The 25,253-nt window shown below is 37.9% G+C and overlaps 2 protein-coding genes across 2 annotated transcripts in view; both read left to right on the forward strand.

Moving 5' to 3' along the window:
• mocs1 (molybdenum cofactor synthesis 1) overlaps positions 1–25,253 on the forward strand; it is a 153,164-nt gene that overhangs the window by 36,691 nt on the left and 91,220 nt on the right. The gene's annotated exons all lie outside the window — the stretch shown is intronic.
• Positions 1–25,253, forward strand: part of babam2 (BRISC and BRCA1 A complex member 2) — a 98,001-nt gene that overhangs the window by 31,275 nt on the left and 41,473 nt on the right. Inside the window, exons 5-6 of the mRNA XM_079852569.1 lie at positions 10,260–10,454; positions 12,992–13,066. Coding sequence (XP_079708695.1) covers positions 10,260–10,454; positions 12,992–13,066 — 270 coding nt within the window. The remainder of the gene's footprint in view (positions 1–10,259; positions 10,455–12,991; positions 13,067–25,253) is intronic.

Consider the following 25,253-nt stretch of genomic DNA (forward strand, 5'->3'; position numbering starts at 1 on the left):
AGTTTAAGCTCACTTGAAATCAGCACTTCATGGTGACCATTGAGGTCAAACAAAACAATAAGGTGGTATGAAACAGTAAAGCCATACAAAGTATCTCCACTTTGTCTTTGTTAAAGCAGTTGAACTGGATATGTTAACTCCTCATTCTTGCTTCAACCCATTCTGAGCTCTTGTTATCAAATTATGTAGCTTATAAATGTGCTCTTACTTTTCTAAAATAAAAAATAAAAAAAATAATTCATTCTTGCAACTTTCATTTAATAAAATGGGTTAAAAAAAAATAAAAACTTAGATTTTGAAGGGAGAGACTCCAGAATATTATAGAGATCAAAAATACAGAAAACCCTCGCAACTACCCAGAACACACTGATGACCACATAGCAACAGTGTTGCCAATTTAGCAACTTTGTCACTAGATTAACGTCTTTTCTTTACCATTTTAGCATGTTTTTTTTTTTTGTTTAGTTTTCAAAAAAGCGACTTTTTAGATTGCTGATTAACATGTAGTTAGTCACTATACTGATGATTCATACACTATACATACTGATGTCTGACAGGAAATATGTAAATGAGAACAGCTTTAGGTAACACTTTATTTTACAGTGTCTTTGTTACATATGTTACATGTAGTTACTATAGTAACAACAGTAAGTTATGCATAATTACATGCAACTAACCCTTGACAACCCTAATCCTACCCTAACTCTATAGTAAGTACATATTGTTAATTAATATTCACTCATTTCTTAAATATATAATTACATTGTAACAATGACACCTTAAAATATAGTGTAACCCAGCTTTATTAGACAGCTTTATTGGACAAAAATTACAATAACTAGGTTCTACCCCTGAACCCACACCTAAACCTAACCTTAACCCGTGTAGTTACCTTATATTACCCAGTATGGTTACACTTTGTTTTGTTGCCATTTTTACAGTGTAATTATATATTTAAGTACTGAGTAATATTAATTAAGTGCATGTACTTACTATAGAGTTAGGGTAGGATTAGGGTTTGGTTGAGGGTTAGTTGCATGTAATTATGTATGATTAACTGTTAATACTATTGTAAGTACATGTAACATATGTAACAAAGACACTGTAAAATAAAGTGTTACCCCCAGTATTGTCTTTGGTAAGTACACTGTAAGTACATGTAACATATGTAACAAAGAAGTTGGATCAACTTAAAAAAATTACTTCAATTGGTAACACCTAAAGAAATTAAGTTTTCTCAACTTAAATTATCACATTTTATCGTGAAAAACGTGATAATTTAAGTTGAGAAAACTTAATTTCTTTAGGTGTTACCAATTGAAGTAATTTTTTTAAGTTGATCCAACTGTTCACTTTTTACAGTATAAAATAAAGTGTTACCCCCTGTATTGTCTTTGGTTAGTGCACTATAAGTACATGCAAGTACACATACTGTAAAATAGCGTTGAAGCCAGCGTTGAAGTGCAACCAAAAGTTCTTGTTAATATAAACTATTCTCTGTCATGGGAAAGGAAATGCTGAATGGAAGGCCCTATGGTGGATGCAGTAAAAATAATTTTAATAGAATCTGCTGAAGAAACACCTCATGTCCCGTTACACAACAATACGATGCCGGGTGGCGGTATTCAGAGGCAGGAGAACCTGGGCACTTTGTGAACCAACACTTCCTCTTCCTTCCTGTTCTGCTGAAGCAAATCCCAAAGTTATCGCTGCTATTACTGGCAGAGCCATTGACAGATATGGAATCGTGTGTGTGAGTGTGTGTGTGTGTGTGTGTGTGTGTGTGTGTGTGTGTGTGTGTGTGTGTGTGTGTGTGGTTCACGATATCATTGTGATCTGATAGTGATGCTTTGTTTTAGGAGGGTTTATTTGTATAATAATTAGATATGAATGGTTAGGTCAAGCAAATGTTTTTCCACTTGGGAAATTCTCTTGTTTCTTGGTTTCTGTGCGGTTAGATTCATATTACTTGCACTTTGTTTGGGAAAAAAATATTTCCGTAGAGTTTCAATGCCTATTTTGTACTCGTTTTGTGAGACGTGTCTTCATTTTTCTTTTTTTTCTTTTTTCTTTTTTTTTTTCATAAAGCATCATGTCCATGTGAAGAGAACATTCTGGACCTCGTCAGCCAAGTCCGCTTTAACACATGACAAAATCAATTTAGTGTGATCTTAAACTTGGCACTCTTTAGACACTCTTTCATGGGGAAAACTGAACACTTGCCCACACTCAAATTAGACGCTAGCTCAGATTAATTTAATACTCAAAATATTTTTTCCTGTTTTTAATTTGCTGCTCAAGTTTCTTGCTATTTACTGGGGCCGATTGCCAGAGGCGCTTCAAATTATATTAAGGTGCTTAAATATTAGCAGTACCCTAAATATTTATCTCTGAATTTCAGATGACAGCTCTTCTTATAAAGAGAAACAGAAACAAGTATTAAAGAGTTCAACCTCAATTAAGTTACATTTGCTCCATTTTTACTGATTTTCCATTTTTGTCCCTGTTTATATTTGCGAAATTTGAAAAGCTATAAGCTCATGGCAGAAGGCATCAGTCTTCCCAATACAGAAAGTCCTCTTGAGTTTTTATCAACAAATGTTTTTTTCCCAACGTTTAATTAGTTCACCAACAGATTTTGTTGTGACTGATGTATTATTATGAAGCAAGCCACTGTCAGAGGAACTCTTGCTGTTTGGTGTGTGTGTGTGTGTGTGCGTGTGCGTGTGTGTGTGTGAGTTTTACTCTGAAGGAGAGGAGGACTGTGTGTGTGTGTGTGTGTGTGTGTGTGGGAGTTTTACTCTGAAGGTGAGGAGGACTGGGAGTGTGTGTGTGTGTGTGGGGGGGAGATTTACTCTGAAGGTGAGGAGGACTGGGAGTGTGTGTGTGTGGGGGGGGGGAGTTTTACACTGAAGGTGAGGAGGACTGGCAGTGTGTGTGTGTGTGTGTGTGTGTGTGTGTGTGTGTGTGTGTGTGTGTGTGTGTGTGTGTGTGTGTTTATGGGAGATTTACTCTGAGGGTGAGGAGGACTGTCTGTGTGTGTGTGTGTGTGTGTGTGTGTGTGTGTGTGTGTGTGTGTGTGTGTGTGTGTGTGTGAGAGGAGGGCTGGGTGTGTCTCTCAGGCGTTACTGAGCCCGGAGGCGTCACACCCACGGCACATCAGCCTTGGCCCAGCACTGACAGATCAAGCTACAGGAACACACACTCCCCTCTTAAAATGCTCCCAGTGTGGCCACATAGTAGCAGTCAAACCTATTCATTGCTTATTCATTGATTATACTATTCATTATATATATATATATATATATATATATATTAAATTATACAATTTTCTATTTCTGTCAGTGTTCCCCAGTGCATTATTCAGAATAACTGAATTTGTAAGAGACTAATTTTAAGTCAATTAAAGTGAATTTTTACGTACATCTGTAAAAGACACTTATACATGAGCTCACAGCGAACCTCCAGAACACTGATGCTGTAATTATAGCATAATACTACTCGTAACAGGGGAAAAAAAGCCAGCGTTGTTCAAGTCACGTAAGAGACTGATGCTGTTTGGATTGTTTATTCTACACTATATATACACTACAATATATAAATATCTACACTGTAGTAATACTACTACTACTAATAAAATGATTTATGATATGATAATTTATGAAAAAACATAACATACATGATACTAAACATTAATTGAACAAGATGTAACATAAAATCCTAATGAACATATGGATACAAAAGGAAGTTTAAATTGAAATGAACAACCATCAAATGTGAGCTTTCTCCCTGTAAATTATAAGATGGCTTATTTTTCAATTCCAAAAAAACTAATTTAGTTATTATTAGTGTAATTATTACAGTGTATTATTAGTCTAATTTAGTGTAATTAGATCTGTTACAAATTTGTATCGTATAGAGTAAGGGAAGTTAAAGTTAACATTTATGCATTTGACAGATGCTTTTATCCAAAGCGACTTACATTGCATTTCAAGCTACACATTTACATTCTTATTAGTTCTTGCTTTCCCTGGGAATCGAACCCATGACATTAGTGTTGCAAGCGCCAACGCTCTTCTGTTCTGTGCTACAGGAAAGCTGTTAGTTTGCAATTAGCAGGTGTTTTCACTAGCCTTTTTACAGTCTTTTACCATTAAAATTGCCATGATAATATGTTTCAAGATAATGCATTTGGTTCTGCTTTGAGGAAGAGTGTCATTCATTGAAAATGAGTCGATTTTAAGCACCCTTCGTCTCTAGCATGTGGTCAGTTTGCCATTTTTGTGTAATAATGAGATGTTACAGAATGAAGTGTGTGTTGAAAGATTGCTTTGTCCTCTCTCTGAGGAAGAAATGGTTTCCAGGCAGACAGGACTTGGGATGACTCAGAAAGAGTGTAAATATTGCATCACTGTACCTGCGTAGGCCTTTTGTTTTATTGGCTGTATTACCGTTTTGTGACAGACTTGTGTCTGGATCGTATTGTCTGGGGAGAGTGAAGTGACAGAGACTCTCTAGAGGCCCTGGGTAAGTTTAAACACAGTTCCTCTGACACTGCACATTCCTCACGTCCGCTCTCCTTCGTTTTCTTCTTCCTCGACTCTCCTCAGGCTGTTCATTGCTTCATCCTAAAACATACCTAAACAATATCCAACTTGTTTTCCGTCGCCCACTCATTACGGGAATCCTGTTGTTGCTGGTAACCGTAGCCGGCCCGGGACGATGAGGTCATTGCTGGTGTAAGCGTCTTTCCTCTCCCGGCAGAAAGGATGAGCCCATCCCTCTCTCCAACACAATGCCATCTTTCTCCTCGCTCAGATTGATCTATGGAGAGACAGACAGACAGAGGTCGGACTCAGAGACCAGACTGTTATTGTCAACTCTTCTAACCAGCACTAGAGTTATGCGTTCTTTCTTTCATGTTGACGTGGCATGCAAAAAAGCTCTGACTTTTGACCCTTTTTTATCCCAAAACAGAAAGAGCTTAAAATAGAGCAATGACTGATAAAAGTGGCTAATGGAGGTGCTTGTGTGTGTGAGCCACTGTGGTTATGTCATCATCTGCTGGCTCATACCGTTTCTGGCATGGGTTTAGCTGCTGAATGCCTCGGATGTTTTCTGGGGTCATTTATACTCAGTATTTGTGAGAAACAGTCATATGAGGGGCTGTATTTCACACAACTGTCATGCTTCTCATATGAAGTGATGTCATTCTCAGTCAAAACACAATGATGTGGCAAAGGCAAAACGCTCTCTGGTTTTATTGTGCTACTCTGATCTGTTCCTGTTAGTGGAAAAATATCTGTTAAACATCTTTAACTTAGCAATTGGTTAATCTATGGGTATGATTTTGAAATGATTTTTGCAAACTCAGAATAATTTGATTAGTCTCACAAATGAGATTCAATTAGTGATTCTTTCAATGATTCTGTAGGGGTGAGCAATAACCAAAATATTAGATCACGAAATGAGTAATTTTATTTCATGTTAAAAATGCATATTATGATATTTTTATTTTTTGGAAATTAGGTTGTTATGGTAAGGTTTTAACTTTACATGCCAATTCTTGACACAGAAAAAGCTAACACAGATAAGAAAAAAAAAAATCCTACACAATTATTGAAGTAAACAGTGCTTCATTTTTTTCAGAAAGGTCATTCTAACTAGTGCTAGTAGTGTTCAAGTAAAAAAAAAAATATTTTACATTTGATTATTTAAAATTAGAATTAAAGCTGCATAGTCTTCACTGGATCCTTATTAAAGCTACAAAAGCTATTAATTTAAGAGCAGTGAGTGATTCTCTCTTTTTATTGTGTTGTTTCATTAACATTAAGGACATAGTATGCTGTATTTGGCTGCTGTCACTTTATAACCTTATTCACGCTTACAATCTTACGTTTATTATTATTATTATTATTTGTTGTGAAGGTTTTCCCTAAACAGTAGTTGCAACATGCCTCAGTTCTGCAGATGTCCTCCACTTCTTCCACTTCCAAGTCTTGATGCCCAATTCTGATTTGTTGCCTATATCCAATTTTTTTGACCGTCCGTTTACATGTTCTTTCAATTGTGACCCATATCCGATTCATGTGTTTACACTTGCCATACTATCTGAAACATTGCGCATGCTTAAAGGGTTAAATTATCTTGCACAGATGGACGGACGCAAAATACGATTGATGCTAGCTCTGCGATATATGCAAAGTTCGCCAAACATTGACGAAAAGTGCCATCATTGCAGTCTGTGCATATTCTTTAGTTATTGTGTGAAATTTTAGGATGAGCAAGCCAACCTTTGATATGTTGTGTCAACGTTTGTCCACATTCCTCTCCTACGACGACACAACGTTTTATCGGGCCATCTGTCCCTTTGCAGAAGCGCGTCGGGGTTTCTCCGGATACGTAGCCTAATGCCTCAGAAAATCCGATCTGCCTGTTTACATGACAGTCGCATTGGCACATATCCGATTTATATCTGATTTATTTCCACATATGAATGAGGCCTGAAACCGATCTCAAAAAATTTTTCCTGTTTACACGGTCATAGAACGCATCCGATCTATGTCACATATGAGCAAAAAATCGGAATTGGGTCACATTTCACCGACAGTGTAAACGAGGCCTAAATGTAGTAGTCTGCTAATATAGTAAAATTGTAGTGAATGTGGTGAAATTCACAACAGCGCACATTTTGCAAATCAAAAAGTCATTGTGGTTGCAAAGGGAACGCTTGTGAGCACCCATCTAAATTTTAAAATGACAAATGAGACCTTTAAAGATTTACGCTAACAAAGGCCAAAACGACATTCTCACAATTCCTCGGTTACCGTGTCATACGCTGTCGTAAATCGAATACTTCCATACTATATTGTATGTGAAAAACACTATACGTGAAATGTGATTTTGGATGCAGCTCTGGTGTTCAATGTACAATATTACTTAAGAGTAATAATAAGTAAGAATAACATATTCAGGCTTAAATCGCTTTGTAACAAATGTTCCTATTAATCCAAAAATGAATAAAGACCTTGTAAATCTGAATCAAACTAATTGTATCTGAATTGCATAGCTGACTGTAATACAGTTTATCTTAACTTTACCATAGCAGATATCCACCCTGTATTATTATGATGAATAATGGCCTTCTTAGAAATGTTTCTCACACAGGTCTTACTCCCTAACAACGGGAGTAATGATGCTGGGCAATGATGTCATCTCATTTTTAAAGACTTAAAGACATTATCCAGAAAACCACTCCTCATATGTGGAAACGTTGACTTTCTCATGACCCCTAATCCTGTAAAGAATTTAATGTACTGTAACAGTGGAACACTTTTTAGGGTGTTTTTCAGGTCATTCTAAACCACGCTGGGAAAGATAAATGTTTAGCCGTGACTCAATACAACATTGGGAAGTCTTTCTTAAACTCAATATTATTTCAGTGACTAATATTATTGAGTGAATATCCTGATTTGATTTATCCATTGAAATTTGGATTGGATTGAGAAATGTAAGCATCCTATACTAGAATGAACCTGAATGCAAGTTGATTATTGGTTAACATTATCAAATAGTATTCCAAGGTGATGCAGAAAAAGAAAGTTCACTGTTTTTACTTTCTGATTATTACGTTTTTTGTGTTTATTTGCACAAAAATTACCATTTTGATTTCAGTAATGTGGCACGTTTGAATAGTTTTGTTTTATTTTATTTTATTTTATGTTTTATATATATATATATATATATATATATATATATATATATATATATATGTGTGTATATGTAATCTTTTTTTATCTTTCCGTATTGCCTATAATGGGGCACATGCTTGAATAATTTTATTTTATATTGCCTATTTGAGTACCACTGTGTTAAAGCATGTGTACTAACAGTTTACCATTACCGAAAAGGGAAGAAAAAATGACAATTTCAGGAAACCTTTTCAATTATTTAGCCGTTTTGAAAATCGTATTTAAATAATTGGGTTTCTTATTTATCTGTGAATGGTCTTGCTCTGCAACATTCTTTCCCTGATCATCAAACCCGGTCACAGCTGAAGAGCTCATCTCTTATCTTTCCTTTCCCTTTTTTCCTCTTCTTTTCCATCAACTCTGAGAAGACGTTTTGATTTGATCCCAGAAATGTAACAAGCTCAGCTGTATGCCGTGGGTCGTGCTGTTAATGAGTTGTGTAATGTGTGCCTCAATGGACAGACGGCGTGCTCTGTCCCCTCTCTTCTCTTCTGCTCGTACGTGACTCAGTCAGGCTCGTAGATGGAGTGATTTACGGGAGCGATGAAAATCAAGCCCAAATTGCATTGCCGTTATTTAAAAATCCAAGACAGCGTGTGACAATCTCATTTAAACACAGCCTGTGTTTGTGCCTCGCGATGACAGCAATACTTATTTGTCTGTCTTATTCTTAACCCTTGACAAGGAGCCGTTCTTAAGCGAGGTACATGCAATGTTTATTTACTTGCTTGCAAAAATTAATATTCTGCTTTTTATTTTCAGTCACTAAAATTTAAGTTCAACTTATGTACGTATCACGCATCAGCGAGCAATTGGGCCTCGGAGACAGAACTGGCTGTTGGGTAGAATTAGGCCAGTGAAAAGAATGGTGGAACACTTTGTGAAAAGGTGGCAATTTGGTTTGTGCCCCCTCGCTCTGAATTTGCATACCTGTGCACTGCTCCAGTCAGGGAGGCTCATGCAAATTGGGATCACCTATGCAAATGAGGTCAGCCTGTAGGAGGAGAGGAGGAAAGGCAAGTAGAGCGTGTTGGCATGCGGGCCTTTTCCCGCTCACGCAGCCCGCAAGAACACGGCAATGCAAACTCTGTGATGTGCATACACCCACTCAACTCACTCCTTTCCCTAATAGCAGAGTGTTTGCAGTAAGAGAGACTGGAAATAGCCTGCTGTTGGTTGCCGTCTGAACCTTCAAAAATCGAGTTTTCTTACCAAACCATTGTTACCTGCATGCATTAAACATATGGCACAGACTCAAGGTCTTGTGCTGTCTTATCTGAAAACTGTGCGAGAACAGTGTTTCCTCCTTTTTAGTGCCTTAATTTCCCATGCTTTGAGGCACATTGTTAGAATGCCTCGGCAAGAAACGGTGCTGGAATCCTTCGTCTTCTGGCGTCCGGACTTGGGATACGTAGAATCTGGAGATTAAAGCACACTCGCTGGTGCAGGATATCCTGTGGTGTTGCCATTCGCCTCAAGATTGTTGTGAGGGGGTTGCAAAAGGGTGGAAACCACCAAAAGACCCAGGCTCAGCACATTAGAAACTACCACCTGCATTTAGTTGCCGCATTCTTTTGTTTTCTCCTTATCTCTAAAAGTTATTTTGCAGTCTAAGCATACAGTCTGTATTTAATGTCTGTTCCTTATAAAACATCCTTGTATTATATCTGTTTCACAATGAGTCATTCAATGATGGTTTTTGATAACTTCATGGTTCATATAGTTTAAGGTTCTAGTAACTCTGAGAGTATAACTCTGTTATATGCCATAAACATTGCACTTGTGTTCGGGTTATTTCCCTCAGGAGTTTGGATATTCTGAACTGCTTGTTTAAAGTTGCCATGAAATCAAAATGAACAATTCTTATTTTTTATGGAATGTTAGAGTTTTTATTATAAATTATTTATCCGTGCACATCGTTATTTTAAGAAAATTGCCCTTATACTCTTTAATAAAATCATAGAAATGATTGTGTCACCCTTCATATTTTCCTAGTGGAGAAGCTATTTCACTCATATATACTTTACAATAGGAAAGACGTTTTCCCTTAAATGCATGAATGTTCCACCAATCATCATTACATTTACGGGTCTTTAGCGACCCGGCTCTATATCTAACACGGATTCTCCTGACACAATTGCAAAAGATTTTTACAATTTGCATCCATTCAGATATTATACCCCCACTTTTTACAATCTAAATAACACCTTCAATCTTCAACTCCTAACCCGATTTTTATAAAAAAAATATATATATTTTCTTTTTGCCATAATGCAACAAAATTTCTCTCTGAAATATACCATATTACATAAATAAAATGAGTGGCAAATGCCTTTTCTTGTTAACCTTTAACAAGCTATTAATATTCACTTTATAGGTTTGTGCACACAGAAAACTTTGAAAGTTGACTGAAAAGTGCTAGATGTTTCTGTTTTCCTGTCTACACTTGTTCTGTGTGATAAAATGCTGACTCCCACTCTCTTTCTTTGGTTTTGTCTCCTCTGGCAGCACTTGGTGTCGTGGGATGCGGGTAAACCGGAGTGTCTCCTGCAGCTGGTGAAAGAGCTGTTACAGCAGTACCATCAGTACCAGTGCCAGCGGCTGCACGACAGTTCCCGTCTGCTCTTCGAATACGACAGCCTGCTGGACGACCCTAACTATGGACGCAGTATGGAGATCTACGCCGGACGCAAGAACAGCTGGGTAACCGTCCTGCATCACCTCATAGATTCACATTTACACACTAGCCCGATGTTTCCATTCAGTGAGATCGTTATAAACATCCATCCATACATCCATCCATACATCCATACATCCATCCATACATCCATACATCCATCCATCCATCCATCCATCCATACATCCATACATCCATACATTCTTCAAACTGCTTATCCTATGTAGGGTCAAGGGGATTCTGGAGCCTATCCCGGCATCTCGGGCCAAAGGCAAGGAACAAATCACTATGGACAGATTGCCAGTCCATGTGATAAACATAATGCCAAATTAATCAAAATATAACACTTTCACTATAGACAATTGTATTAAATATAGCGATTTAATAGGACTTATTTATGCAATGTCATGTTACATAATGTTTTACTGATGCCAGACTTATTTGTTTGTTTTGAACATCTTTTTTTTGCATCTATCAAATTCCAAATACAAATACAGTATATATAATATGGTATATATACCAAAGCATATATTTGGAAGCATATATATAAAGCATATACTTGGAGCACTGAATCGCTTGGCTTCACTTCAGTTAAACTGACCTCCTCCTAATGAAATTTCATGAACTAATTGACTGAAGTGGTAATAATTCTCTGCTTCATTTCCTCCTAATTTTAAAGTCCACCTTTGCAATTCTGTAATTAACAGTGCTCATTTTTTAATTAGCTGACACTTTTATACAGTGCTACTTCAGAGTTCTCTTATTACAGGGATATACTTCACAGCGGTGACTGGTAATCGTTCATCCCATTTAGGGTTTGAACCGACAACCTTATGTATGTGTTGTGCTGTTAAAAGCACAGACTATGGTGTGGGCCTCGATGATGCACACACAGGGCAGTGGGTTCTTGGTGAAGAGCAAAGCGAATTGCACAACGGGTCAAAAACGAACACACACTCCCTCACAAATGGACAGGGTTCCGTAATATGGTCGTGTTTTTGGGAAGAGTGCTGTGTGTTGGCTATGGGCGTGAGTGTGTTGCTTCATGGGCTTCAGTCTTTAAAGGGATGTGGTGAATTGTGGTCTGTGGGATAACAGACTGTGATTAGGAAACTTTTGTGTAATCCTCATCTTAAAATTATGTAACCCAAGTTAGGTAGATTGTATGAATGTAAACAAGGAGTCATGCTGCGAATTACGTTCGAAAGTGAATGTGACTATGGCCTACTTACTTTAGAGAGCATTTGATGAGAATTTGAAGTGAGCACTCTGAAGGGAGCAGGGCATTACTCTCTCACATGTGTTGCCTAATATGTACCTCACCTCCATTTTAAATGGAATCAAAATTGTACCTTGACAATAGTGGCGCTTGACCAATGCATCAGCACAGTATTTGATAACATAGCAGGAAAATTATTGTTTACAGCTTTTGCTGATAGCCCTTGGTAGGGACGGATTACAGTAGGTTCCCTGGAGCACCAGCTGCTATGAGGACACCCACCCAACCACCCCGAAACACACACACACACCACCTTGAAAGGGACATACAAATCAATGAAACGTGTCGTTGAAGGGAATATTTCTGAAGTCATACAATAGCTTTGTGTGACAAATAGAAATTCAAGGCAATATTCACTGAAAAAATTCACAAATCGTACTGATATGGTTCTTGTCACGGACATTTGGAGGTGGAGATGCAGATTATCAGTGAATACTGATTTAAATTTTTACTTTTGAATCTTATGACTTTAGAAAAACTGTGCCCATGAGACTAGGAATGTCTATAGTTGCGTCCCTCACTATGCACTATGTATTCAACCTTGTATGAATTTTATACGGTTATTTTGCCATTCAACATCGCAGTCTGTTAGCCCCTCCCCCTCTGCTACATGATTAAATCTGGGACAGTTGAGTGCATGAAGTGTTCAACATTACACACTTTGTTTTGTTTTTTTTTCAGTTAATTAAGTGCATCATCTGGATATTTAAAGTGTACTTTTTCTATTTGGAATTTTTAGTGTGAACGGATTACACTATTTATACTACAAAATGGCATAGAATAGTGCACAAGTACACAAATTGGGATGCACCTTATGTCTTCCATCCATCCACCCATCAATTTTCCAAGCCGCTTGTCGTATGTAGAGTTGCAGTCTATTCCAGCATCATGGGCCGCAGCCTGGAGCGGACGAATGGCCAGTCCATCGAAGGGCTAACACAACTGTATGGATGTCTTTTGTGCGGCTTTTACATCATCATGAAGCTTGAAAGCCTCAGTCCCCATTCATTTTAATATGATGGAAAAGAGCAATTAGTGTGATTTTTTCAGAATTTCTGAGCTTTAGTATTTTATGCCAGAAATATAGTCAAAATGGGTTTGGGACAAATTGACAATGAGAAAAAAAAAAAGACAGAATTTTCATTATGGATAAATGATTCCTATAACAAGTTGGTTACTGTGTGAGGAATGTTACAGAATGTATGTGTGTGTGTGTGTGTGTGTGTGTGTGTGTGTGTGTTCACTATTTGATGCTCTTCATGTGTTTTTTTCTTCTTCTTCTAGACGGGGGAGTTTTCTGCTCGATTCCTCCTCAAACTCCCTGTGGATTTTAGCAACATTCCCATCTATCTTCTCAAGGTAGGTCACATCCATCAATACTCACTCTCTGATAGCACATAAGCCCCTGTATCTTTGATTTGTTTGGAGAAAGGATGTTTATCTCCACCAAACGTTGCATTAGAAAAAAGTGCATGTAAGAATAGGTCGCTCATTTCTCTGCTCTTGTTTGTGCGTGTGTGTAGGCTGCGAGTTGACTAATCAGCAGCCTGTCACTCCCAATCAACTCTGAGCTGTGTTGTGTCTGCAGGCCCTCTCTCTCTCTCTCTCTCTCTCTCTCTCTCTCTCTCTCTCTCTCTCTCTCTCTCTCTCTCTCTCTCTCTCTCTCTCTCTCTCCCTCGCCTCCCCTTCCAGTCACCCCGTGTCTTGCCCTCCCTCCCCTTGGTTTTTTTCTTTTCTATTTGCCCGTCTCTGCTGCACTAGCATGTGTATGTTTGTGTATGTTAGTGGGCATGTGTGCGTGAGAGGGCGTGTACGGCCTCGGGAGGCCTTTGCTCTATGGCCTTTCCCAGTCTGAGCCATGTTTGTCCTCCCCAAGAGAGCTGAAATGATGGTAAACATACGGAAAACAGCAGCCTTCATCAGCATCACCGTCTCACCATTCAGTCCCTCAGTAGTACACTACACTCACGCATAGACATGTACAGTTCACTCCCAGTGGACCATACTGCACTGAAACTCACTTGAGCTACAGGTCAGCCTCGTTCTCTGAGGTCACCGGGGTCATTGATCCCAGCTAATCTGTCATGAAGCTTGACATATCAAGACCCAGATATATAATATGAAATCAAAATGTATTATTGTAGCTTTTCATCTGGTTCAAAGGAGTGTTGTACGTACACTTACTGTTGCAGTGTATTATTTCATTTACATTTAACATTTATGCATTTGCCAGATGCTTTTATCCAAAGTGACTTGCATTGCATTCAAGGTATACAGTTTATCAGTTCATGCATTCCTCGGGAATCAAACACATGATCTTGTTGCACTGCTTGAGCTACAGAAATGCTCAAATATCTCTCACCGAATTCTCAAATATTTTCTCGCCACTAGCTGCACCAAATTATACTGCAAAAATATGTCAGGCCTCTTAAACAGATTTCAGTTTCATTTGGTTTCCAGGTTTCTGTGAAACTGTTGTCTTGATATTAGCAGGTTCAAATATGTTATGCTCATTATGTAGGGATTTTTTTTTTTTTTTTTTTAACGATCATTAATCAGAGTAAATTTGTGCTGGAAAATGTTTCCCTGCCTACATATACAATGTCCAACTATAATTATGATTTCTTATAAAATGAGGGTATATATGAAGAGTTCAGATGCAAAAGCCTCTAAGTGCCATCTGAAATTTTTTTCTAGAATGATCATTTTTATAAAGCTTGTATATTTAAGTTAAGTGATTTCACTTAAATGACAATTAATAGGTAATTTGCATTGCCATTTAAGTGAAATTATTGAACTTAAATATACGAGCTTGATAAAAATGATCATTCTAGAAGAAAATTTCAGATGGCACTTAGAGGCTTTTGCATCTGAACTCTTCATATATATATATATATATATATATATATATATATATATATATATATATATATATATATATATTCATTATAAAGACCTTGTGGTCTCCATAATGCAAGATCCTTGGTTTTATTTAAAAAAAATTCCATCAGTGCCTTGATTTAGGAGTTTTCCTTTGTAGGATGACAACTTTTGTAGTCGTGATTTGTCATAGTTGGCTTCATGCACTGACCATTTTCTACAGAAACAATTCACATCCAGATTTAGAGGCGCTTGTGAAAGGCCAGTTGAGTGTACATCTGTACAATGGAAACATTTTTTTTAAATCAGCACCTAAATTTGCCTGAATGGCATCAAAAAGTAGCCAGAAAAAGTCAATGGGATTCACTGGACAATTAACACAAAATTTACAGAAAATTAAATCCATATGTTGTTGCTGAAGTGTGTTGTTGTCTTAGTGAATAAGTAAGGGTTAATGCCCGACGAGACTTTAAATCATTTATACTTTAAATTGCCATTGGTCCATGAGGGTTACTTAAGGATGTGCTCTTTGACATGGGAATCGTTTCAGGTTCTCCTCTTCACTTTTCAAGGTCATACATGAGTAAAATCATAAATACTTTGGCCAATTGCAGAGTGGTTTAAACATATTCGCATCTCTATGATCAGATATTTTCTTAACTGCTTTTATCTCACCGCTGTCATTATTGTTGTGTGTTTGTTGCATTTCTGAGAACATAGCTCGCAGCATATATTTAATTACTCATTTATACACTGCTCCCAACATCTTGAGCTGTGCTGGAATGTTCACAAACATTATACTATTACTCAGCTATTTCAAACTTCTGTTTGACCCAAGTGAAGAATGATGAACTAGTATATCGGGAAGAGATATTGAGGTCTTTAAGATAATGGTTACTATAAATCCAAGAAGCACAGAATGAATGTACCTATATTGATCAGAATTTTGGCTCATATAAACAACTTACTCAGAATGTCCTCTGCGATGGCTTGCATACTAGAGAAAACTGCATTTGACTGGAGCCACCAGTCTGAAATTCTCATTGATCAAAGTTATGGTTGCATGTTGAGAAAGTACTTTAGTGTGCAGGCGCTCTAACAGAAGATTGATTTATATCTGCACATGTCCAAATTAAAGTAATTTTGCCTACTACAAGACCAAGGAAGTTGTAGAAGGTCAAACTATCTAAGGAACTGGAGCCAAAAGGAGATTTCACAAGAAAACCCTTTGAATAAAGGCTTAACCCAGGGGTGTTCAATCCTGTAGAGTTTTGCTCCAATCATAATTAAACACTTGAACCAGCTAATCAAGGTCGTCAGGATTACTGGAAACTTCCAGGCAAGTGTGTTGGGGCAGGGTGGAGCCAGACTCTCTAGGCCTTCCATGATTGGACAGTTCTGGCTTAACCGGTATATGGACCGTAATGTGAAAATGTTCCATGTAAATGTGGTAATTGAGTTTCGCTTGGCAATGCTATCCTAACTTGAGAGCAAAATCATAAGTGATATTATATATTAATAGTATATAATATCATATCACTGTCTCTCACAATAAAGGTGGAGATGCTTGTTAACAATGGAGAAAAGACAATCTAGTTGAATTTGCACCTGCTCAAAGATCTCTGGTTTAGGGGTCCTATCTCTTTCTTCCTGTCCAATACCTTCCATTACAAGATGTTTGAAAGTCAGCAAACATCACAGCCTTTTTTTCACTCCTCTAAGTTGCTGGTAGATGGCATTTTGACTCTTCTAATCTTCATCAAATCTCCAATGACGTCCTCTCCTCTCCAGGTTTGCCTTTGCCCTCTGCTACAGCGCAGCGAGGCCATGAAGTCACCGGGAGGAATGGTGTCATGTACCATGATATTTGCCTGGAGTGTGCCATCTCACTGGTTTTATCTTAGTAGGCTGGACATGTTTACCTTCCCAAATCCACTTGTGTACTTCGGGGCATCGAGGACTTGTCATGAGAGCAGTCTGCAATGGTGGAGAGAAATAGAGGACATTGGCACTGTGAAGTAATCCAGGCATCAGTAGTTTTTTTTCCTGGTGAGGACAGAAAGACCTGCAACTGATGTCTTGTCTGTCTTCTTTTGGATTGACTTAGGGAGGTCGAAGTGGGAGCCCTAACCCTTGCAAAAACGTTTCATGTTTAAAAGCCGATGATTATCAGAATTCAAGCTCATTTCAGGCTTTAGAACAAAACGCCAGTACTGTACCTCAGGCAGAGCCGATCAGGCCTGTACACACACTACGCAAGTTGCGTAGGGCCCTGCAAATTACTCAAGGCCCCGCCTCCCCCTCGTGTCAAAGTGTGTCAATCAAAGTTTACAACATCGATGAGAAAATTAAGCAGAACTATCCTTCTGGTCACGAAAAACACCATGAGAGTGAATTGCGGGAAATCAGGCAGAGATGTGTTCTCTCCTCTCCAAGTTTGATGTCAGCAAAGAACAGTAAAGTTAAGTTGATGTGCATCTCTCTCTAGTCTGTCTGACAGTCTGTTCTGTGACTGACAAAAAAAAGTGAGAGTGAAATACAACTATTTATTACCTTTGATAAACGACAAAGGGCAATGGTGTTTGTTCATAAACTGCAGCTCGGAAAAGATAACTGCGTCGCACGTTAAGCCCAATTTATACTTCTGCGTCGAACTCACGCCGTAGCTCTGTCGTAGGCTGTGTGTAGCACGCGTACCCTTCGGCGTGCTACCCACTGTCAACACAGTGACATGCTATGGCAAGCCATTTTAGCTTTTATTCATTCACAGGATGCATTTTTGATAACAATAATTAAATTTGTACTATTTAAAATGTGAATTCTTGATATTAAGAATATCTACCGAGCTACCTAAAGAATATCTACCTACAAAAACCTACCGAGCCAGTTGATTTGGGCTGTCACATTTTTAAACACATTTTTGCTTCTCTATAGTAAACCTACAAAAACGTAACTCTTTGTGTACCATATTCAAGTGATTTTATGATAGATCAGCAGCAAGCGCGTGAGATTGACATGGCAATCAGATTTTGCACATATATTACTTCTAATTTTGCTCTGTAAAACTTAGCACGTTGAAATGAGTGCATGTTCTTCAACACGATCTCAAAGTAGGCTTTTATTAAGCAAATCAGTTTTCAGCAAATTTGGTTGTCAAAGTTAGTGGACGTTGTAAAAAAACCCCGCAGAATATCCAATTTATGCCACACAACTGGCAAGCAGTATACCATAAAGATACAGATTTATCACGTGATTAACTTCTTATGCAAATGAGATTAGATGAAGGCGTTAGTTTGATTGGATTTATTAATTTAATAAAAGTAGAGTGTACTTTTTCTAGTAACAATGTCTATTTCTGATATCAGGAGTTATATTTTCATTAGTACTAGTTAACGGAGGGAGGATTGTAGTGTAGTGGGAGCACTGGGGTGTCAGGTGTGACTGTGTGGCAATGGCAAATGGTTTACAAGGCTCATGGGTCAGGTAAGAGTGCAGAATTTTGCTTATGTGTCCGCTCTGCTGAAAACGCCTAGCTATGGGCGCTTGAGAGCGTTTTGCCAGCGTTGCGTTTTTTTCAGTTGAGACACCTTGCTTGTTATGATACGGAATATCTGCGAAAGTGTTACTAGTATCTCATTTCACACATATTTTGTTTCTGTGTTGATTCTATATTAAAATGTCGATACAATGTAATGTATTTTCTCTGGTTCTTGTTTTAAATGATTTTGTTCAGTTATTATGCTTGTCGTCATCTGTTGACGTTGTACAAGCAGAATGTGGCGGTTGGTCGGTGTGGTATTAGTCCCGCCCCTCCTCCACTGTGATTGGACGGTTGGGTAAAAAGTGACAGTGATGAGCGCTGCGTTTTACCCAAAGTTGAGCATTCTTCAACTCTCGGCGACCTGTAATAAACGGCGAACGCTCAGCGCTGCAGCGTGAAAAAGACGCTCAGCGCCTCGTTACGCTCATGCCGTTTTAAAACCGCGGCACTCCCATTGAAAACAATTGAAAAAATACGCCAGCCGCGTGAAAAAAACGCTTTGGTGGACACACGGCCTTAGGGCCCCAGGGAGGTCAGGATCAGCTCTGACCTCAGACAGATCAATCCAGTAGGCTTGGACTGAGCACCGTTCACTGCTCTTTTGTTGGCTCTGTTTAGCATGATACCCGTTAAGCTCTAAATGTCAGCTGTCCTAGTTTGCGCAGCCATCGGTGAAGCAAGCTGAGGCTCTGTGTTCGTGACAAGCCTGATCAGTCTCACTTCACTGGAGCCGTACGGGCCGCTAGCCGAGACCTGGCTTCCTGTGCAACGGGTGAGGAGGAGGATTGTGCCGTTGGCCCTCAGGGAGACCACAACCACCGCCGTTGATTATTTTAGACAACTCCGGCGAGTCACGTGTACAAGTTGCTTTTTGGCTGCTGATAAAGGGCCAATCGGTTGCTGTTGAATAGTCAAAATAGTGAAATTACTGATCGCTTGAATGAAATATGAAAGAGTTAAACAAGGAGGCCTGCTTCTGTCATGGTTTTAACATCTCCCAAGGAGCACTTACTGAAAAGCAGCAAATCTTGTAATTGCAACTTTTTATGTTATGCCTACATTAACACATTTAATTTAAAATCCAGTTCAAAAACAATGTCTCCAGCGAGTGAAATGAAAAGCAAAACGGATCACTGACGACGGGCCTATTCACACCAGGAATTAAATGAAAGAGCAAAACAAATCGAAGATGACATGTTTGTTCATGTCAAGAGTGAAATAAAAAAGCATTCCAGTTATTCACGTGCAAAATGCAACCCATCTGAAACGACACTTGCGTGTGTCTTGACATTTGAGCTTGGGGGTGCCAAACCGAGCCAGTTGATTTGGGCTGTCACATTTTTAAACACATTTTTGCTTCTCTATAGTAAACCTACAAAAACGTAACTCTTTGTGTACCATATTCAAGTGATTTTATGATAGATCAGCAGCAAGCGCGTGAGATTGACATGGCAATCAGATTTTGCACACATATTACCTCTAATTTTGCTCTGTAAAACTTAGCACGTTGAAATGAGTGCATGTTCTTCAACACAATCTCAAAGTAGGCTTTTATTAAGCAAATCAGTTTTCAGCAAATTTGGTTGTCAAAGTTAGTGGACGTTGTAAAAAAAAACCCCCGCAGAATATCCAATTTATGCCACACAACTGGCAAGCAGTATACCATAAAGATACAGATTTATCACGTGATTAACTTCTTATGCAAATGAGATTAGATGAAGGCGTTAGTTTGATTGGATTTATTAATTCCTTTACAAAATAACAATTTAAAAGGTATCAAAATACATTGTTCATATTTACTTTTGATATAAAAAATTATATATATTTTAAAAAAATATTTCAGTCACTAGAGCCAATCCCCCCAAGCTACACCCACATTTCACTCTCTTTAACATAGTAATATAGATAAATTCACTGTAATGGCAATATATAATATAAATAATAGTGATACAAGAAAAGTTTAAGGTAGATAAAGATTAAACATAACAATTTTCATTTAGACAATTTCCATCTAGTTCTGAGAACTCAAAAACAAATCTTACTGGACATTGAGTTTGTTTATTGAGTGAAGAAAGAAAAAAAAATGACCAAGAATGAAGAAAAAAAAAAGAAATCCTTGCTTTGTCATCAAAATATTTTGCCTCGTCCATATTATTGCATTTTTCCGTTTTTGTGGAAAATGCTCAGTCTCACTTTAAAGGAGAGACTTTATGAGTGCACTGATTCTTGGTTTCTTTTTTCTAGTACATCCGCACTCTACTGTACGTCCAGACGGCCACATCACATTCATCAGCCTCCCTGCCCTTCCTCATGCCACTTCAACTTAAATAGTTGGCCAATTAGTTTTACTCTAATTATGTTGTGAGTACTTTTCAGTCTTGATTTAAGTGCGCTCTTAACATCAGTGGCGGCAGTCGCCAGAGGCCTCGAGGTCTGTGCCTTTCTCCTCTCTTCTGTTCCCCAGCCTTATTTATGCAGGAGACACCCTCATTTTAATGCTCTCTTCCCTTATTCTCTTATTCTCATTCTTTCATTCAGTCATTCAGTGAGATCTTAAGACATGTCTGTCAAACCTTTTGCATATGAAGTGAGATGTGGTTTCCCTTTAAAAAGGAAAAGATGAACGATTGTAAGAAATGTAACCTCATCATCATTAAACTCTTATGCAACAATTAATTTCAAGGCTGTCTGTGCCAATTTAAATCTTGATTATTATTTCAATTAAAGCAAATTAAACATAGCAGGAGAAATGTTCCTTACTAATTTGCTTTTCTCTTGTGCATGTCACATGAATGGCATTCAAGATCAAGATCCTTAGGTGAGACGTTAATAAAAACTGTCATGGAGTTTTGTTCGACAGCCCCGGGCGTGGTTTGATTTTAAACTGGGATATGGATTGACCGTCTCCAAGAGAAATGGAGAGTGGGTGTAAAACAGAAAGAAAGGAGAAAGACATGATTGAAGGGTTGAGGTTTAATGAATCGTTTTAACGTCAGTGCCGTAGAAACCCCCCGCTGCATTAAGCACACATTGAATTAGACCATGAATTTTCTCGACACGGGCACTGATTGACGTCACATACTCTGTCATAGGTACAAATTCCCAAGATTGTTCTCTGTATCTTTAATATGTGCTTCTCATGGGCAGCATAGAGTGTAATTTAAAAAATAAACCTGTAAGTGAAGATGTTTTTGTATTTATATGGGCTGTCACTCGTTTTAATCATAGACATTGTCACTGCTTATCTTTCATCTTTCCCTTCCACTGACCTATTTTTCCAATGGACAGATTATTGCTGCCTAAATAGAAAATTATGCTATTTTACACTGTCCTATCGTATTTGCATCAGAGCTCAACAGCACGTTATGTACCACAGTGCGATCTGGAAATATGTGTTTATTCCAAAGGTTGCTGTCCGAATAAAGGGCGTTGTACATTATTAACATTTAGGCCGGCATTGGATTTATTCAGGTGTGGCTCGGACGTTAAAACCTTGAGAACTAAATGTGTGGTGCTTTAATTTAAGGTGGAGCACCAAGGAATTTAGTGTTTCCGTTGGCGTGCATGCAGTTTTCATGTTGAGGTACCGACTCTTTGGATATTGCACGACAAAAGCATTATTACACAAATTAACTTTTTTTCTGCTATGTAACTTGTAACTGTTATTCTATGAGACATATATTGTTGACTTCAAAAACTAGGCATCCTGTAAAACTCTATGTATAGTACAGAATTTTGACCAAAATTCATCTTTCATTTGGTAAAAATGAACCACATTCCCACATGGAAAGTTGGCATGTTGTGCCCTCTTCCATAAAAAATAAAATAAAATCATGAACAGAACTATTGAAGGTAAAAGAAAATGTAAATCACATTGTAAATCACACTTCTTTCTGTTGTTTACTTTATCATTTATAAAGTTGTCAGTGTTCCTGTCTATGTATGTTAATCATATTGCATGTTATTGGGCCTTTGCACTTCATAGAAATACATTTTAGTATTTGATTAAAATTTTTTTTTTTTTTTTACATATAATTAATTGTATGATTTGATAATCTTGAGTCCTAAATCAGTACCAGTTAAAGGGTTAGTTCACCCAAAAATGAAAATTCTGTCATCATTTACTCTCCCTCAAGTTGTTCCAAACCTGTATGATTTCCTTTCTTCTGCTAAACACAAAAGAAGATATTTTAAAGAAGGTTGGTAATTAAACAGTTGCTGGTCCCCATTGACATCCATAGTATTTTTTTTTTCCTACTATGGAAGTCAATGGGGTCCATCAGTCGTTTGGTTACCGACTTTCTTCAAAATATCTTTTTTTGTGTTCAGCAGAAGAAAGAAAGTCATACAGGTTTGGAACAACTTGAGGGAGAGTAAATGATGACAGAATTTTCATTTTTGGGTGAACTATCCCTTTAAGAGCCACTGATATGTGCAGTGTCTATTACAGTTTCATGACATGAGTTGCCATCCTGCCAATCTTGTTCCGGTTGGCCTTTAGATCCAGGAAAGGTTCATTGACTAGATCTTACGTTAAACTCTTGGATTTATTGTAAGAGATGTGAAGATTGTCTGCTCTCCGAAGGCATTTTATTTTGGAGAAAAGCTGCTTTGTGACATGCATTATAACTGTGACCGGACTCGGAGCGTGCAAAGATGCTAACTGTTATAGGAATTGTACGCCGGACAACTTCTTTAAGTGGACTGTGTGTAGTGCAGTTTAGTGTTTTCACACCCACACGATGAATGGCATCTGACAACAAACCGAATCACAGCAGAAGCTCTGGTGTGAAATCACCTGTAAGATTAAGAACCTCTTCTCAACACCCTTATATAACTTGAGACATTTGATTTCGCCAGCCTTTAATAGTGGAATTGATTGATTTAGCAACAATTAATATGTAAGAGAGTAGTGTTACTGTTCTCTCTTAGTACTTAGTCACATTGTGAAATTGTAAGAACTGTGCTGGCCGACTAACATCAGACGTACTCGTGTCGTGGGGTTTTATGATTCATCTGCGGCGTGCTGTTATAAGGGCTCTGAATTTAATTGACTCACTTTCTTTTGCATGTCAAGCACTGAGATGCTGGAGTGTAAGACATCTGACATGGAAATCAAGGCAAGGCTTTGTATTTATTTTTTTATTGTATTTTTTTTTTTTTTTTTTGTTAGAGTCATAACTCAAGCATATGGTTGAAATTTGTTAGCCTCTCTGTTGTGTACATACAGGTGAAACTCGAAAAATTTGAATATCTTGAAAAAGTTAATTTATTTCAGTAATTCAACTTAAAAGAATAGAAAAGGTGAAACTAATATATTATATAGACTCATTACATGCAAAAGTGAGATATTTCATATTACTTTATTTGTTATAATTTTGATGATTATGGCTTACAGCTTATGAAAATTTTAAAAATATCTGAGCTTTTGAATTTGGTGTTTTCATAAGCTGTAATCCATAATCATCAAAATTATAACAAATAAAGGCTTGAAATATCTCACTTTGCATGTAATGAATCTATATAATATATTAGTTTCACCTTTTAAGTTGAATTACTGAAATAAATGAACTTTTGCACGATATTCTAATTTTTCGAGTTTCACCTGTATACTGTGCTTTTTGTCATGAAAAACACATGATTAGCTATATCTGATACCATATATACAGTCAAACCAAGATTTATTCAGACACCTTCAACATTTCGCACATATCACAGTTTATTCGCTATAGTTTAGAAAATGGAAATAAAATACTCACTGGTTTACTGAATACTCACTCACAATACAGTTGATATTTCACTGGTTTTGGCCATACTTCTGTTAGACTGTCTCACAAATGAATTAGGTTGAATAGCTGTCAGCTGTTAAATTTAAGTACACAATTAGATAATACCAATTTAGGTCAACAAATTACCAAACAATAGTGTCTTGCACCCACTAGTCAAGTCAAGTCAAGTCACCTTTATTTATACAGCGCTTTTAACAACATAGATTGTTTCAAAGCAGCTTTACACTAGTAAAAAAATATCAAGAATTATATCTGGTGTCTGAATAATTTTTGGTTTGACTGTATACACTCACTGGCCACTTTATTAGGTACACCTTGCTAGTACCCGGTTGGACCCCCTTTTGCATTCAGAACTGCCTTAATTCTTCATGGCATAGATTCAACAACGTGCTGGAAACATTCCTCTGAGACTTTGGTCCATATTGACATGATATCATCACGCAGTTGCTCCAGATTTTTTGGCTGCTCATCCATGATGTGAATCTCCCGTTCCACCACATCCCAAAGCTGCTATATTGGACTGAGATCTGGTGACTGTGGAGGCCGTTTGAGTATTGTGACATGGTGCGTAATCCTGCAGAAGATGGTACACTGTGGTCACAATGGACATGGTCAGCAACAATACTCAGGTAGACTATGGTGTTTAAGGATGTGTTCACACTTGGCATGTTTGGTTGGATTAAAACGAACCCTGGTGCAATTGCTCTGTTAGTGCCATCGGAACCCTGGTGACACCAAACAAGAGGGCCGAGATTCACTTCCAAACAAACTCTGGTGCGGTTCGAATGAAATATGAACGCAACACAGATCAAAGACTTGTAAACGAACCAAAAACTAGAAGATGAGACACTAAAAAGGACAGAATGGTCATGCATATTGTTTTGTTTTTTTTCTCTCGTCATAGTCACGAGTTTGCCCATCACAGTTCAGTACAGGCGTCAGAACCACATCTCCTAACAGCAGATCTTTGTTTGTGTGAGTGACGGAGGGATTCCTGCTGCTGTTTTGACTCCTTTACACATTTTATAAGCTCTTCACGAGTTCTCAGCTGGACAAAATACTATTATATGTAGCTACGCACATTCAACAAGCACATTTAGCCCAGAACACAGCATTGTTTTGGATGTTCGGTAAGTTCCGTTGTGAAATATACGTCATAAAAGCCGACCAATCAGGTTGTGAACATATCCCTATGCCTTTAGGTTTGGTATCTTTTGGTTTGGTGATATAAATGCCAATCTGAATGCTAAGCAGACCAGGACTACATTTATTTATTTTTTGGTCCGGACCAAACAAACCAAGCGAACCGAACTACAAGTGTGAACACACCCTAAAT

This window comes from Squalius cephalus (assembly GCF_949319135.1).
Source record: "Squalius cephalus genome assembly, chromosome: 20".
Lineage (NCBI taxonomy): Eukaryota > Metazoa > Chordata > Actinopteri > Cypriniformes > Leuciscidae > Squalius > Squalius cephalus.